Genomic DNA, 17684 nt, shown 5'->3' with positions numbered 1-17684 from the left:
TATCTCAAAGATTCCAAGATACATCCACCTAGTCATAGGCTTTCTAGCTTAGGTTGAAATAAGCATTTTAAAAAAAAAACATTTATTTTTTAATACCTACAACCGTTACCAACTTTTAATTCACCAGTTTCATAAGTTAAGAAACTCAATAAGTGTGTCATCGTGTTAACTAAACAGAAAAACACATACCCTGTGTCTCCAACTAGTAGCACAGGCTCCTTAAACCTGATGGCTTGTCCTATCAACACAGCCAGCCTCCTCATGTTGTATGTCCAAACCACATGTTGAAACTCTGGCATACCCTGGTTCATCACTGAGTTCAGCAAAGTCTTAATGGGGGCGGATGTTTGAGGGGTGAGGTTAAACAGTGCCTCGGTAGACAGCTTTCTCTTGAAGTGTTTTTCTAGAACTTCTACAATTATGACTTCCTCCTCTGGTTTTCTTACACGGCCAGCTAGCAACATATAGCCTGTGTAATAAAAAAAAAAATATTTTATCAACTTGGTTATAATATCAGCATTAATCTTACAAATTAGTTTTTGCTAAATTATTTTTAAGCAAAAAAAAAATAAATAAATAAATCATTGTTACACCAAAGCTTAATAAGAATCACTAATTAACCTAGACCTTAATTAAATCCGTAAAGATAAAGCATTACAAGCCAAACTATGCTTTCCCAGGCCACAGTCACAGAAATACATGAGCTCTAGCTCATATTCCTTATGTCAGATTATGAGGATACTCTGATATCAACCAAAAATCCATTAATAAGGAAAATAGTCATCATCTAACTGGAAGTGTAATATGTAAAACTTATTACAACTCAGCAATAAAAACAAATGTTACCATGTTCAACAAGGTGTTGATCCCAGTCATAAAACTTCTCCCCTCTACCAGCCTCTGAGCAGTTGTATCTCAGTGCCCATCTAAACAGGTCTCTTAGCGTCATGAAACCATGTTTACCAGAAAATATCCCAGATCCTCTACGGCGAGTCTGTAAGTTAAGTTTATAATGTAAGTTTAATTTGATAAATATCTGAATAAGATTTTAAAAGCTTTCAATAATAAGATAAAAGAAGAAAATATTTTTTTAAAAGAAAGCAGATCTTTAGAAATTTAAATATAAAAATTAATGTCTGAATTAGGAACATAATTATTGGAAGAAATACAGTCTATACATTCTATTTGTACCTAAAAAGTATTGAGTCTGACATAATCAAGTGAGAATACTAACCTGCAACTCCAACATAACAACAACCAACTTCTTTGCATATGACAAAGGAATTCCACATCTTTCGTGAAGAATTGTCTCCAACTCGGATGGGGGGATCTCATCAAAATGAAGTTCTATGAACCGGTTACGGAAGGCTCTAGAAAGAATCTAATAATAAACAACGTTGAAGTGATTATTATTTTTATAGAGACAATTATTAAAATAATAATTATTAAATAAATAGCTTGAAATGTTTTAAACAAAAGAAAGAAACTTTGAATGTGACTATAAAATCATACTATAACAAACCTTTCTTCCACCATATAGTCCTGGGGGATTCTGAGTGGCAAAGAGAATAAATTTAGGATGAGCTTGAACCATTTCCTGCGTCTCTGGGATGTAAAGCTCTTGGTTGTCGTCAAGAAGCTGTAGGTTAATATTTTAATTGATATAGTTAAAAATGCATGAGGGATGAAATATTCTTGGTTATTGTGTGACCTCTGCATAAAAAAAGAATAGTGCGGTCAGTTCTATGGCCTGACAACTTTACTACCTCTTAGCGAGGGTCACATTAGAGCTAGGTGGACTCAGAAACATCCTATGATCTCAAGTTCAGGATCTGAGCTTGAGACTTTCAGGTCAGCAGTCCTGCGCTCTACCTCCCACCCACACAGTCCGATATAATCAACAGCTTAAACTTAAAACTGCTTACAACCTATGTGACATTTGAGAAGATGTGATACCTCTGGAACTTAGATGTAAATAAGAGTTCTGCAGAAAAGATTACTTACTCTATTCAGTGCCTCAAGTACATCGGTTGGAGCCAGATTCAGCTCATCTAAGATGATCCAGTGACCCTTTCTCATGGCATCAACAAGAACACCTAAGATAAAAAAAAAGTTTTTATTATTTGAACAACCTCAATATACTTTCAGCAGTCACTGATATTTCTAGCATTTTTCAGGTGGAAATCATATAGTTCAAAGGGATTTAAATTTTAAGTTTAAAAATAATTGAGTCAGATAAAATGTGGTAACTTAATAATTAACTGGTTTTATTATCCTATGAGAACCTCTTAATTATAACTCCACTTTATTTTCATAAGAAACACCTACTTTATTTTTTTTTTAAAGAAAAAATCAACCAAAATAACTGGTGTTCAGAAAGACAAGCTGAATATTCAAAAATTTTTTTAGGCCTATATGATTTATTTTTAAAAACTTCCTTTCTTAAAGTTTGTTTTTTTTGAAAATCTTTAGAAATGTAGTTTAAAAAAAACAATTAAAAACAGTTTACCTTCTTTAAAAACTAGTTTTCCATGTTCATCTGCAGCGTAGCAGCCAATGTACTCCTGCAGATCTGTGTGCTCATGGTTGTTCACCCTGACACAAACGTTACCAGTGAGCTGAGCAAGGTAGGTAATTAAACTTGTTTTACCCACTGAGGTTTCACCTTGGATCAGCACTGGGTGTTTCCTGTTGGAAATGTCAAGCCTATTAATATACTAGTCAGGCTGAAATCAAAGTCAACGGCCTATTACAAGTTGACATGACGTATACTTAAAAATTGTGTTGGAGGGAATCTCTTCCAACACTAAAAATTAAGAAAGCAGAAGAAGAAAAAAGAAATATACTAGTTATACATGGAACTAAGGGGCTATCCAGCCTGACTACTTGAATAGCCCAAGGCTATTAATATATTAGTTCTACATGGATTTATAGAGCCATCCAGCCATATAAATAATGATTGTGTGCCAATAGTCAAGCCACTAATGCTGACTTCATCAGATGTAAGTATAATCCTATATCTAGAGACTCAACAAGAAAAGATGGTAAGCAAGAGGGAAAAAACATGAGATGACCCTAGACCTAACACAGATTTAAACATAAATCTGTATTGCAGGATGGCAAAACTAGGGCTTGGCAAACATTACTAAGAAAAATATTCCTACCCTAGTTTAGTAAAAAGCCATCTAAATTTTTTTAGATTATTTCTTTAAAAAAAAACTAAAAGTGTAGAAAAAAATTAAGTAGTATTACAATGATTTCTACTCTTATCTTTGTATATAGTTGTTATTCCTACCAAAACAACTATTTGACTCAACAAAGAACTTTTTACCAACAGCACTAAACCAACAATTACAAATATTTATAATAATCCACTTACCCTGCTGATACAACTCTAGCTAAATCTTTTAGATTCAGTTTCACAGAAGGAGTGACAATATAATCAGCTGGTGTGCTAGGGTTTAGCTGTCCCTTAGATATCCAGTAGTCAGCAACTTGGATGAAATCTGCCTCCTTTTCAGGCTTGGGCAGCTTCTGTCCCAGTATTGCCTTGCTCCCAGTGTTGTGCAGCAGATGCTTGCAAATAAGATCACAGACTAGTGGATGTGAGGACCGATCAAGTTGAGTGAGGAAGCTCAGGCTAAATCCCTACAAAAGGAAACAAGTCATTAAAATAAAACTTTCAAACTCATGAAGGTAAATTACTGTCCTTTTTAAATAATGAGCAATTTATATGAATTAAAATGAATAACAGAGTTAAAAAAGATACTAGATACTTTGAAAATAGATCATACCTCATAGAGAGATCTTGGCACACTTTTACAAGGATTTCTAGCGCAGTACCTCAAAGCACGACATAGGGTTCGCAAGCTAGAAAACACAAAATAATTTATTCATTAATAAATTGTTGTTAACTAGTGACGATAATGTGTCAGTAATATTGTGGTGAATAGAAGTTAAATGCGCATTAGAGGTAGTCTAATTGAAAATTTGGCAAAGGGGTCAAAGGCCAACTTAATCAATCAAGTCCTAGGTTATTTTAGGTAGGTATTCTTTCTGTATAAGAGATAACAGACCACTTGTTTTGCAACATACAGATGAAGACAAATTGAGAAACAAAAATTGTTGAGTGCAATTTCTAAAGAGAATTTGAATAGATTAAAAAAAAAGGTAGCCATTTAAAAAACAAAAAAGACTACACATACCTATAATGAGGTTTGTGACCTGTTCCATCTGTAAGCTTCTCTGAGGGGTCATTTTTTATGCTGAGGTAGAAGCTAACAATGCCAGACACTTGTTTGGAACTCAATGACAAGCCTGGGAGGTAATCCCGTACCAATGTGCTCAGATCTTTAGAGCACTCGAGCTCTTCAACAAAGAACTCGGTGAACCTGTAGAGCCAAGCAATGTTTACTTTATAATGTCTTTTTTTATAGTTGCCTTAAATGAATGTTATTTTTTTAATCTTTGGCAAATACCTAAAAAATGTAATATTGCTTTTTTCAGCAGTTCAAAAAACCAATGTCTAATGTAATTTTATAAAGTTGTCTCCTATAGAACATAGTTTATAAAATAGGAGGCTCTAAAAATAGAAAAAAACTTGCCTGTTTCTTATTCCAACGGAGAGATCTTTTTTACCAACATCTGTTGCTGGATTCATACAAGCAAAAAGTCTGAAATCTGGATGTCTTGTGATAGGTTTTATGTCTCTGAAGATACAATTTGTTTTATTGATGTAAACATGCAATTCAAACATTGTTTAAATTTTGAAAATAAATTATTTGAATTTAATAACTGATTTTTTTTGTATTCAAATCATTAAAACATACCCTCTTTCTGTCAACACTATAGATCCTGAAACACTCTCCAACAGCCCACTTAGACATTCCAAAGTTTCTGCAGTGGCTAAGTTGATTTCATCCAATAGAACCCAATCTCCATTGCGCAAAGCTCTCACTAAGGTACCCTGTTATAAAAATAAATTTAACATTTTTTTTCAGTACAATGAAACTAACAGAAAATATCTGAAAATATATTCAAAACTAAACTAAAACAACATTTAATGACCTCTGTAACTTTTAAATTCTCATTCTATCTCATTGTGTATTATAACTGTAATATTTCTTTATTTCAAATTTTTTAATGCTATGTTACTGCTGTCTTTACTACTCAATTTCTTTTATAATAAGATGTTATTATGTTTAAAAAAAATGGCCAATGTGAAAAAAAGGCCTCCATGCTTACTGTTGTTACCGTTATTGAATAAATAAATAAATAAAAACACATTAAAAATTATTGCATTACCTCAATAAAAGAAAATGCCAAGACATTTTCAGCATCTCTGATCTGTTTTCTGAGTTCACTGATCCTGTGTTTAACTTTAATCCATTTCTCTTGTTGCTCCAAATCTACAGAGTCCAAGAAAAAATATCCTTCAGATTGATGTAAAAATTTATTTTTTATGTCTTAGTGTTAAAAACAAAAATGTAAGAAGTTTACACAAATTTTTACCTGTATTGAACTTGTTGAGGGCTTTCTGAATAGGAGCTTCCATCAATGTCAACAAATCGCTCCAGCTTTTCTTTAGAAACAAGGCCTGAAATTTTAAAACAAACTTATGTGTGATGAATACTGTTTTAATTTAAAATATGTTGGACGGGAGAAAATATTAACAAGGAGAGATATACATGTTATTTAATAAATTATGGGATTGGTACATCTACACAACATGTGAAATAAGGTACAAAATGTGATGAATAATGTCCAAGATTTTAAAATGTACCTGAATGTGTGAAAGGAACTTCTCATTCTGAACCCTTGAAAAGGCCTGGCAGAACAAAGTTTCAAATTCTTCCCTCACAGGCATGATAACAAATTTCAAGTCAACTGGCTTAAACCTGCAAGTATAAAAAGATAAAGCTATTGCTCTCTACATTTCAGAAAATAATAAAAGCAACAATGATCTAAAATTTAGTTTGGGGGGGGGGGGGGGTTTATGGTCCTTAACGAGCTACTTATAGTGTTTTAAAGAAATATTTTCAGTGTCAGCATTGGTACTGTCGAATTCACAAATTATGAATTACTGAAAAGTAGAAAAAACAACAACTAAATAGCAGCGTATGTTATGCCGCGGGCCGGCTCGTAGTAATTAATAATCTCAAAGTATTTATTATATCATTCTATCATTTACTTACCCTCCTAAGAGATCTGTACTATCACTTTGTTGGTTTAAATTTATTACATGTAATTTATGACCTGTGAAAAGAGAAAATTTAATTTATAAATCATATATATATATTGACTAAAAATACAAAAAAGAAACAAGTTACCATTTTTGTTTGTATTCTAATTTTAATTAATTAAACATACCTAAATAATGGGCCAGAAATTGTACAGTGGATGTTTTTCCAGTTCCAGTTTCCCCACATAACAAAACTGGTTCATTTCTTTGTACGCACACAGAGACTTTTTCAAGCAGTATTACAGATGCTCGGGTGTAAGAAAATGTAGGGGCTGGTTTACTGCAGAAGAGTTAAGTTACAGCTTGAGTGCTGAAGCTGAAGTAATTTAATGCACAAATAATCAAACAATAAAGACAAAAGAATTTAAGCTTTACCTTGAAAAACTTGCTAAGGGCAGCTTTTTCTTGGTTAGTTTGGCTCTCCCTACTTCTAGACTATCTTGAGTCTCACGCAGGGTTGGTTTATGTTCTGTACAGAAATACTTTGACTGAAACATAAATTATACATTATCAGCATAATATAAAATATATTTGAAAGAGAATCAAAGCTTTTTAATACAATTATTTTGTGTACTGACATATAGTCAAATTAGAGAACAATCAATAACATTATGCCAAAAATAATGAATATTTTTAAACATTAAACATTTTAAATTAAACATTCAATACAGGACTTATTTTTCTGAAAGCTTAGGAAATATGTAAATTAATTCAATATGTGCAATAAATAGGCTTTTAACTATTTTTACTATACATGAGGACTTGAAAATCTAAGGATTACCTACCCTATCTTCAGTCAAATTGAGCTTTACACCTATAGCTGATGCTAGAGACAGCCTCATACTGGGTTTTGATAAACATGAAACAAAGCAGTCTAAGGCTTCAAGAAACACTTTCAGGCCCTGTGTTGATACTTTATGGTCAAAATCAATACTTGAACGACTACACCATGTCATTAGATCTCTGTTGATAAAAAAATTCTTTGTTGTAATTTTTGTAATTTAATTCACTGCCTGATCCAATAATGGCTTGCATTCAGTAATCAACCAAATTACATTATCATGAAAATACCTTGTTGAAATCAACCTGCCATCAAGGGAGAGAAACTTCCCATGGGTGGACAACTCTTCTGTTTCTTCAGCATCTCCCATGTTGTGTTTACCAGCTGATAGCATAAAATATATGTTCAGCAGCTTGTCTACAACAGGGCTAAGTGCAGGGTACTTTACTGAAATTACCTGAATTAAATTAAAAAAACACTTGTAAAAGTCATTTTACTTCAGGAAAAAAAGGCTTAACCATCTATTTCAAATTATGCTTAATTTATGCACACACAAATTTTGGATAGGAGAATGTATCATGCCATAAGAAAAAAAATCTGTATTATGTATTTAAATTATCCTAAATATTATGAGACAAACTTACTATTTACTTTCATGATATAAATATAATTAAAATTAAGTTTCAAGCAGCTTGAAAAGAAATTTAATCTTATGAAACTTATCTATACATTTTCTAATAAATAACATAATAATTGTCAAATTATTTTATTAGACATTTGGTGTCATTTTTCTATAATTTAGCATTTTCATTCATTTAATTATCTTAAATTGTTAACCGAAAACATCATGAAACAAAATAGTGTTGTCTGATGTTCAGCTCTACAGTAGGTAGAGGAGGGGAGGGAGGGGTTGAATATTTTACTGTAAAAGTTCATAATTAATAGAGATGGTATCTTGGTGTCTTTATATGTTTAAAAAGCTAATAAAAGCTTAGCACATGTAATGTTTACCTCTTTTAATTCATCCCTGGACAATGGTTCAACATTTATAACAGCACACAACTTTTCCAATACAACACAACTTCCTGCTCTCTGATGATGTAACCCACCAGAGGAACTGTGTAATCTAAAAAAAATAGCAATGATGTAAATAAATATAAACTACATACAATCTCATAAACAAATAACAATATACAAAAAAAAAACTGATGTGTGTTCCCCTGCAACACAGTATTTAATTTCTATATCTGACACCTCTACCCTAACTGTAATGTCCTGACAGTAACAGAAAAGTACCCACACAAAAAACAATTTACTACAAATGTTTAGGTTAACAATTATATTTCCCTGCCATAAAAGGTGAATATTTTTTGGATTGATCACCTAAGTCACTAGCTTAAACTGTAACTTATAAAAAAAAAAAAAAAAAAAAAAATATAAGACCTAGTACAATATTTTTATGCCATGACATACATTAACTCAGTACTCCTACTATTGTACAATCTATGTTTTTCCTGTCTTAAAAACATAATCTTTAAAGAACTAAAGATACATAAAATTATGACTTAAAATATATAAAGTTTTAATTATTAAAATAATGTAACAATCATGCATGGATTACCTCTGTGTGGTGAACAATTGAAATCCAGGCGACGCCCTCACTTCATCCCCATGCCCTGGCACTGACAAGCTTCCTGTTTCTGCTAATGCCACCAATAAGGACAGGACATCCATTGGGGCAGTGTCAACATCCTCTAACAGCACCCAGCTCCCTGCTAGTATAGCCTGAGTGAGAACACCAGCTCTCCAGACAAACTCTCCAGGTATCTCAGTACTACAGTACGTACCTAGAAGTGCCTGTAATAAATTTGATCTTAAATAAAACTAGCCGGCTACATATAGGTGTGCTAGGGCCTTGTCGTGGCTTGGCAGCTTGCGTACCCTGACGACCCCCAGAGCTATACCAGCGGGAGTGTTAACTCCTGGCAGGTTCAACCAAGCTGGGAAGGTCTGCGCGGGTAGGGGTCAGACGAAAGCTAGCACCCTGGTCCTCCAGGTTGGGGGTTGAGCATAAGGTCAGCAACCTTATCTCGTAAAACAAATTACCCGCTACAGAAACGCAGACAGAGAGAAACAAAGACAGCTCGGACCAGGGGAAAAATGGATCTCCCGATGGAGAATTTATGAAGCCGGGTGGTGAAAGCCAATATGTATTGGAAACTACCAGGTCGACCACCATTATTTCCACTAGGACCACCATCAATATTGGAGCTTGGAATGTCCGCACGATGTACGAAGCTGGAAAAGCAACCCAAGTAGCAGCAGAAATGAGACGCTATAAAATAGCTATCCTGGGTGTCAGCGAATCAAGGTGGACTGGCTCAGGACAAAAAAGGCTGATATCAGGAGAGCTACTGCTGTACTCAGGTCATGAGGATGAAAATGCACCACATACTCAAGGAGTTGCACTCATGCTATCAAACCAAGCACAAAGGGCTCTCATCGGATGGGAGGCACACTGCCCGCGGATCATAACAGCTACCTTTAAAACTAAAATAAGACGAATAAACATGGACATAATACAGGCCTACGCCCCAACAAATGACAGCAAAGAGGAGGACAAAGACGAATTCTACAACAGGCTAATGACCATTATCCAGAACCGCCCAAGAAGAAACATCCTTATACTCATGGGCGACTTCAATGCTAAGATTGGAAGCGACAACAGAGGATATGAAGAATGTATGGGACAGCAGGGTTTAGGTGAGATGAACGAAAACGGAGAAAGATTTGCTGACTTGTGTGCCACAAATAATTTAGTCATTGGAGGTAGTCTCTTTCATCACAAAAGGATACATAAAGCTACTTGGGTATCACCCGACCTATCTACAGAAAACCAGATAGACCATATATGTATCATAAAAAAGTTCAGGAGATCACTTCAGGATGTACGCGTCAAGAGAGGAGCTGATGTTGCTTCAGACCATCACCTACTGGTAGCTAAAGTAAAACTCAAGCTGAAGAAAAACATGTCGGAAAACAAAAGGAAATACAGGTACAACACAGGCCTGCTAAAGGACCCATCTAAACTCAACGAATTTAAACTTCATATGTCCAATAGGTTCCAGGTACTACAAGAACTAATAGAAGAAGAGACGATAGAGGAAACATGGGAAAAAACTAAAAGTATATTAACATCAACATGCGAAGAAGTGCTAGGCCCTATCAAAGGACAAGCGAAGGAATGGATATCAGCAGATACCATGAAAATTATTGAAGAGAGAAAAAGAAAGAAGGCAACATTAAACAACAGCCGCACACGGGCTACGAAATTAAAAGCACTGGAAGAATACACCGAAACGAACAAAAATGTAAAGAAACACATAAGGAAAGACAAACGGAGCTATTTGGAACTGCTGGCAAGAGAAGCGGAAGAAGCACTGTACCATGGTAATATTAGGGACGTGTACAATACAATTAAGAAGATATCTGGTAAGTACAGTAAGCCAGAGAGGCCAGTGAAAACCAAAGATGGAAAGACAATACCCGATGCGGAAGGACAGATGAAGAGATGGGTAGAACATTTTGAAGAACTACTGAATAGACCAACACCAGAGTGCACGCAAGACATACCACCAGCTGAAAGTGACCTCCCTATAGACTGCAACCCACCTTCAAAAGAAGAGATACATAGAGCTACAAAGCAGCTGAAAAATTGGAAGGCTCCAGGAATAGATGGTATACCGGCAGAAGCACTGACAGCAGATATAGAAACTAGCACCACACTACTATACACACTCTTCAAGAAAATCTGGGAAGATGAACAAATACCAGAGGAGTGGAAGGAGGGACTACTCATAAAGCTTCCAAAGAAAGGCGATCTTAGTGCATGCTCTAACTATAGAGGGATAACACTTTTGTCCATCCCAGGCAAAGTCTTCAACAGAATATTATTAAACAGAATGAAGGAAGCCATAGATCCCCAGCTTCGAGATCAACAGGCGGGCTTTAGGAAGGAAAGGTCATGCATAGACCAAATTGCTACCCTGCGCATCATCATTGAACAGACCCAAGAGTGGAACTCATCTCTCTACATTAATTTCATAGACTATGAGAAGGCCTTTGATAGCCTGGATAGGCAGTCAATGTGGAAATTGTTGAGACACTACGGGGTGCCACAGAAAATAGTCAACATTATTATGTCTTCATATGAAGGTCTCAAATGTAGAGTAGTGCATGGCCAACAGACTACAGAGGCCTTCCCAGTACGGACCGGAGTAAGGCAGGGTTGCCTACTTTCACCATTCCTGTTCCTACTGGCCATAGACTGGGTTATGAAGATGTCAACAGAGAAAACGCGAAACGGTATACAGTGGACATTGTGGAGCCAGCTGGATGACCTGGACTTTGCTGACGACCTGGCCCTCCTTTCTCACACACAACAGCAAATGCAGGATAAAACCAACAGGATTGCAAATTTTTCTACAAGCCTGGGTCTGAACATCCACAGAGGGAAAAGTAAAGTTCTCAAAGTCAATGCATCAAACAACAACCCTATAACACTGGCAGAAGAAGCCCTAGAAGAAGTGGATAGATTCACCTACCTTGGAAGTATTGTTGATAAGCAGGGTGGGACAGAAGCAGACATAAAAATAAGGACGGGTAAGGCAAGAGCAGTCTTCACCCAACTAAAAAATGTTTGGGGTTCGGGAGATTTAACCCTTAGAATAAAAATCCGGATCTTCAACACACTAGTAAAACCTGTTTTACTCTATGGAGCCGAGACATGGAGAATAACTGCTATAAATAAGAAGAAAATACAATCATTTATAAACGCATGTCTCAGAAAGATCCTGCGAATTCGCTGGCCTAAAACCATCAGAAATGATGTTCTATGGCAACGGACAAATCAACTGCCAGTGGAAGTAGAGATCCTCCAGAGAAAATGGAAATGGATTGGCCACACACTCAGGAAGCCTGTATCCAGCATAACAAGACAGGCCCTCACCTGGAATCCACAAGGCAGGAGGAAGAGAGGCAGACCAAGAAAGACCTGGAGACGTGACCTGGAAGAAGACACCAAGAAGATTGGATACACCTGGGGACAGTTGGAGAGACTAGCCCTGGACAGAGACGTCTGGAAAGCTCTTGTCAGCGGCCTATGTCCCAGTAGGGACGACAGGCAAACATGACATGACATGACATATAGGTGCCCCATTACTCATCACAAATAAAAACTAGACAGTTACTTAGTTGCCTCATTACTCATCACTGTTATACTAAAGCCTACTTGACCTTAAGGAATATATTATATGCATTACAGTGATTCAATGAAAATATCTTCAACCAATTCTTAACACAGTTTATACATTCTGCTTGACAAAACATTTTTAAGACAACATCTTGATATCTAAAATTCTAATAACTAACAAAACAGCAATATCAAAAAAAAAACCTTAAAGTTGAATGTACCAAAAGGTATACAACTTAGCACACTGGCCTTTTGAATTAACCAGCTTCTTAGTGATACAATTTATATTTATAGCATAAGAGAATTGTTCTAGGATGCTCACTTTATTGTCAGTTTGGTCGCCCAACTGAATTTTTAGTAGCTCAGGTACTTTGTGACGACCAGTAAGTTTTCCTAAGTATTCAACCAAGGTTGTTTTTCCACAGCCAACAGGACCCTGAAGCATCACTGGTTTATGGCAAGACACTGCTAATGCTAAGCTTCGAAGATGTTGCTTAGTTGAAGGAACCAACACTAATGAATTCAAGTCCTGCAGAGAGAGAGAGGTTACTTTATGTTGAACAGCTAACAGTTGTAAATTCACATTTATTCCATAAAATCAACCTTAAAAAAAACAATTTATCTTCTATGTGTGATATTAACCCATCATTGCATTGTGCGCCCCACATTTTCCTGATGTGTTACAGTCAGACATGTATGTATAGTTCAATTATTTTCATTTAGTAAATGGCTTGCTGTTAACAAGATTTTGCAGATACCAGATGTTTTATTTGCATGTTTTTCCAGATGTTTTATCACTAGCAGTTAATTTTTCTACATTTTTTTCAAGCTAAGATTATTTTTTTTTGTATTTATATAAAATTCAAACTAATTATAAAGCAACTGCAGTTGAGTAGGGCTTCTACATTGTTCTACAACAAATTTTATAATTAAGACTTATGGTCAAAATATTTTATAAATTCATATCTTGAGGTTGTAATACTACTTCTATTAACACAAATTTTGGTTATCCGTTAGATACCTTTTCCTCCAGTGCTGAATTCAATCTTGGCAGCAATATCCCCATGACATCTACAACATCTGGGCTAAGATCACCAGTGATCATACTCTGTCTGGTGTGAGTCTGGTCTGTCAAGAGTTCATTAACATACACTGTTCCAGAAAGAGACAACACCTTCTCTTGAATCTTTTGTTTTTCAGACTCCATTCTATCAAATTGAAATGTGACATAAATTATAGGATTTGTATTTATCATCACTTTTTACTTTGGATTTTTTTAGATTACGATTCGTTGATATTTAAATTAAATGTAATAACATTATAAAGACAATTTCAACAAATTATAAGTAACAATAAAAACTTCTCAAATGATAAAAATAATTGTATTTGAAAAATAAAAGAACTAATTACTTCCTCATTATGAAATATTTGATTAAATGAACTTAAACCTACCTTAATAAAAGGGATCTATGCTCTTCAGGAGTAAAATACTTTTTTAAAAACAACTGTGTTTCATTCTCTGACATGGATAGATACCTGCTTATTGCTAATGCTGCATACCTGTAAGTAGGAGCAATTAGGTTACATTTTTTTGGTGAAACCTATAAACATAAATAATTAGCGAAGCAAATTTCACTGACCAGCATCACAGAAGATAGTCAGATAATTTTGATTGTTATATTTTGAAATGATAAAGGAATGTCTCAGAATACTAAAAATGGTAAAATCAAATCTGCAACAATTCATTTTTTTTTAAAATACTAACCATCTGACAACTATGTCTGTTGAAGACAAATAATCATATAGACTTGACATATCTATTTTACTAACTACTTCTGGCAGGTATTCTAGGTAATTCCAAACACCACAACACCAATCAAGATCTGGCATCTGAAATTATGAAAATACTTTACAATCTACTAAAAAATACTTTTTAAAAGTAAGTTTCATGTTTTGCACAAATTGAGCTCATCTTTTTTTTATATTTACATCAGCATGAAAAGGCATTGAGCAATCAGCCAAGCTTTCTTGAAAACTTAACTCTAGTGGTAAAAAAAAGTAAAGTACCCTTTAAACCTGAAGATAAGGCAGCTGCATCTTCTTTCTCCTATGTGAGTCAGGTACCCATCAACCCATAATAGTTCAAAACTAAAATTAGCCCAATTTATAACCATCAAAATTTCTAAATTGACCTACTTGATTTTTTTTGGCTTTTTTCTTTGTAGGTTCTTCACTGGACAAAGTGTCTGACAGAGAAAATGGTTTGTACAGTCTGACAAAGTCTGCAGCATACCTTAGATAAAATAGTATAAAAAATGATCAATTTCAAAATCATCATGAAAACATTTATACTTATCTTCTGTAGAATGAAATCATAAATTCTAAACAGTTTTTTATCTTATATAATATTATCTCAGTGCCAAATTTATCATAGCGTTTCAGTTAAATAATCCATAACTCAAAAGCATACAAAAAAGATTATGTAATAAATATATAAGACTGTTAAAAGTTAAATTTTATTTCGTTTGTAAAAAAACATTGTACTGCAACAAAACCATAACATTGATTTGGGTCTTTCCTCAATTAACTACACAATAAGGTGGTTGCTTTTTTCTGATAACTTTATTTAGTTGGTTTAAGAACTTGACTAAGGGAGATTATGTTGTAACAACCTAGATACAAACTGATCACAGGTAGGTATTATAAAGGCCTTTCCTACTTACCTCTGAAGCTCATGGCTAATGCAGAACCCTCTGCTGATTGATACTGCAAGCTTTTTAATTAGTCTATGTCCTGAGTGTCCTTCACGCAGAATGGAGGAAGTAAGTCGTGAAGCTAATTCCAGCACAAGAGGCCCAAAACATACACACAAGTCCACTACACATTCACCATTGAGCAGAAACTCAGACAAAATATTGAGAATTTCATCTCTGTCACTCTGTGTCCAAATCTGTAACAAGAAATTTTCTATTTAAAAAAAGCACATAATTAAAATGCAAGTATTTTCTTGTTACTACTAATGCAGCTTTGAGAGTCAATATTTATTAGCATGACATTAAAATACGGACCAACTCAAGATATCTGCAATATTGGCTTAAACATTTTTATCCAACCTTTATAAAATATTAAAATGATACGCTAAAGGAAAGAAAACTCATTTAAATGTATTTGTATTTTAATTGTGAATGATTGTTTTGATCATAATAAATAATAAATTGAAGTAGGCCTAATTAATAGTAGATCTAATTATTATTATGGATTGTGAATGATTGTATTATAATAAATAATAAATTGAAGTAGGCCTAATTAATAGTAGATCTAATTATTATTATGAATTGTGAATGATTGTTTGTATGCGACTTCACTTATGTCACTCAAGTTAGTAAATAATAAATAGTTGGATTTGGAGTAGGCTTCAGTGTTCATGTTAGTACTAGATCTAGATTAACTAGATCTAGTACTCACTAGTAGACTCTAATACTATTGCACTATATTGCATAATATAGTGCGGTCAGTTGTTAACTTTCTATACTTAGGCCTAGATCTATAGCATGGACTTTTGGACAAAGTTGGTCACAAAGCAGGTAAACCTCCATTTTAGCTTATTTTATTCCCCGCTTCACGTTCACCTCCAGTTAAGCGTATTTTATTGTAAACACAACCGAAACACACAAAAACGTTAGGAAAAACACTAGATCTCCTTTTTTTAATGAATGTGATTTTTAATTAGAAAAGGTAAAAAAAAAACATAAAAAAGCATTAGAACTGTTCCAATTAAATATCAAGTGATCGTCAGCGGGAGAAAAATCCTTACACTGTCGCGGGTCCACCGTGCGTTCACATTGACTTTAATTATCAGCATACGTCATAGCTCTGGCAATATCTGTTTGAAATTGTGTTGGCCTCAGTTTGGGGGTCATTGTAAGTTCATAAATGTTTATTTATAGTATCTTGCTTGGGAAATACTTGTAACTTGTAACAATACAAACTTAATCGCCTTGCAATTGTGAGTTACGCTTACGTACTTCACCCATTGCCATGAAAATTCTAACTGACACACGAACATTACATAGCACATTCAATATTCTAAATTTGGAATTTTCTCAAGTTTTGACAAAAGTTAATTATTAAAATCTAAAACTAAGTCAGTCTCTTTGTTTTTTTTAATTCATTTGTTAAAACAAAAATACATTCATTAGGCCTAGGCCTACAAATAAATAAATCGTGTTTTCCTAATGTTTTGGTGTGGTTCGGTTAGGCCGATGCTAGCCGGAATAAGATACGCATGCGCAATGGAGAGAAACTACGACTTGCCTTCGCTGTGATGTTTTCGATGGTACTGCGCATGCGTGTGTTTACAACCGCAGAACCCTAACACCAACCCTAAACCTATCCCTAACCCTGTCCCTAATCCTATCCCTAACCCTATACCTAATCCTACCCCTAACCCTCATTCTAGCCCTAACCCTAGCCATAGGTCACTGTGCATGCGCAGAGCTATCTTTTGCCGACTAAGTGGAGACGTTGGGGAGAAAAATCTTCCGAGTAGTCACTTCGTTTCGGTTATTCTAATAAAATACGCTCAACTGGAGGTAAACAAGAAGCGAAGAATAAAATACGCTAAAATGGAGTTATTCTAAGCAACCTCACCTGTTTGGGTAAAAATCGCTGTAATTTCGTTGCATACAGCTGATTTATTTTGCAGAGTTGACTAATCGGAAATAGCAAATTCCAGAATGATAGGTTTGTCCTTTCCATTCTCTAATTCATTTGTTAAACTGTTAATTCAAATATACAATGTAGAGTTGGATCTAGAAATCAACCGCTTTTATCAAGAAATGATAACCGCAGTGTCAGTAGTCTAGTAAAAACAAAATGAAAGTTGTCCACATGGATAGCATTATGATTTAGACTAGCAGACAAGAGATTTCGCAAAGAGGAATAACTCATGTTGATGACTACCAGTTTAACTACTTTCGACTTTTTGATCTTTTAAAATTATTATTATTATTTTCCAAGGGAGAATTATGATAAAATTAAAATAATTCTATACTCACAAATCAGCATTAAGAAATCACAAATGAAAATATTCAAAAAAAGTAAAAAATAAATTTAGTTTGGTGTAACCTTACTAAAGCCATGTCAGTGTTTGTTCCAGACTTTTTTCTCCGGGGGTGCACTTAAAATTTGGGGGGGGGGGGAGGATGGGGGAGATTTTCTTCGGGGGGGGGGGGGACGGGGGACGGACACTGTTAAAAGTATTTCTTTTCTATATAAATTTCATTTCGTTCGTGGGGGGGGGGGGGCGGTAGACTTCTTTCAGGTGGGGGGGGGGAGGGGGGCGGACACTGTTAAAAGTAAATATTTTTCTATATAAATTTCATTTCGTTCGGGGAGGCGGTAGACTTCCT

The 17684-nt window shown here is 34.8% G+C and overlaps 1 protein-coding gene across 1 annotated transcript in view; it reads right to left on the bottom strand.

Annotated features, from left to right (window-relative positions):
* LOC131931669 (midasin) overlaps window positions 1–17181 on the bottom strand; it is a 91710-nt gene extending 74529 nt beyond the window's left edge. Inside the window, exons 1-28 of the mRNA XM_059288499.1 lie at window positions 16924–17181; window positions 14997–15223; window positions 14470–14566; window positions 14039–14163; window positions 13726–13833; window positions 13295–13481; window positions 12596–12802; window positions 8644–8879; window positions 8034–8148; window positions 7313–7479; window positions 7027–7204; window positions 6617–6729; window positions 6370–6521; window positions 6195–6255; window positions 5783–5897; window positions 5512–5596; window positions 5305–5408; window positions 4830–4966; window positions 4605–4709; window positions 4206–4391; window positions 3795–3870; window positions 3380–3648; window positions 2510–2688; window positions 2005–2096; window positions 1523–1639; window positions 1235–1381; window positions 847–994; window positions 190–469 (exon numbers count right to left, since the gene is read on the bottom strand). Coding sequence (XP_059144482.1) covers window positions 190–469; window positions 847–994; window positions 1235–1381; window positions 1523–1639; window positions 2005–2096; window positions 2510–2688; window positions 3380–3648; window positions 3795–3870; window positions 4206–4391; window positions 4605–4709; window positions 4830–4966; window positions 5305–5408; window positions 5512–5596; window positions 5783–5897; window positions 6195–6255; window positions 6370–6521; window positions 6617–6729; window positions 7027–7204; window positions 7313–7479; window positions 8034–8148; window positions 8644–8879; window positions 12596–12802; window positions 13295–13481; window positions 13726–13833; window positions 14039–14163; window positions 14470–14566; window positions 14997–15223; window positions 16924–17031 — 4121 coding nt within the window. The 5' untranslated portion in view covers window positions 17032–17181. The remainder of the gene's footprint in view (window positions 1–189; window positions 470–846; window positions 995–1234; window positions 1382–1522; window positions 1640–2004; window positions 2097–2509; window positions 2689–3379; window positions 3649–3794; window positions 3871–4205; window positions 4392–4604; window positions 4710–4829; window positions 4967–5304; window positions 5409–5511; window positions 5597–5782; window positions 5898–6194; window positions 6256–6369; window positions 6522–6616; window positions 6730–7026; window positions 7205–7312; window positions 7480–8033; window positions 8149–8643; window positions 8880–12595; window positions 12803–13294; window positions 13482–13725; window positions 13834–14038; window positions 14164–14469; window positions 14567–14996; window positions 15224–16923) is intronic.
* Between the last annotated feature and the right edge of the window lie 503 nt (window positions 17182–17684).

Source organism: Physella acuta, unplaced genomic scaffold (assembly GCF_028476545.2).
Source record: "Physella acuta isolate Inbredline_101_S28 unplaced genomic scaffold, ASM2847654v3 ptg002003l, whole genome shotgun sequence".
Classification (NCBI taxonomy): Eukaryota; Metazoa; Mollusca; class Gastropoda; family Physidae; genus Physella; species Physella acuta.
Note: the sequence above shows the minus strand (reverse complement) of the source record. Positions and strands in the feature narration are given on the sequence as shown.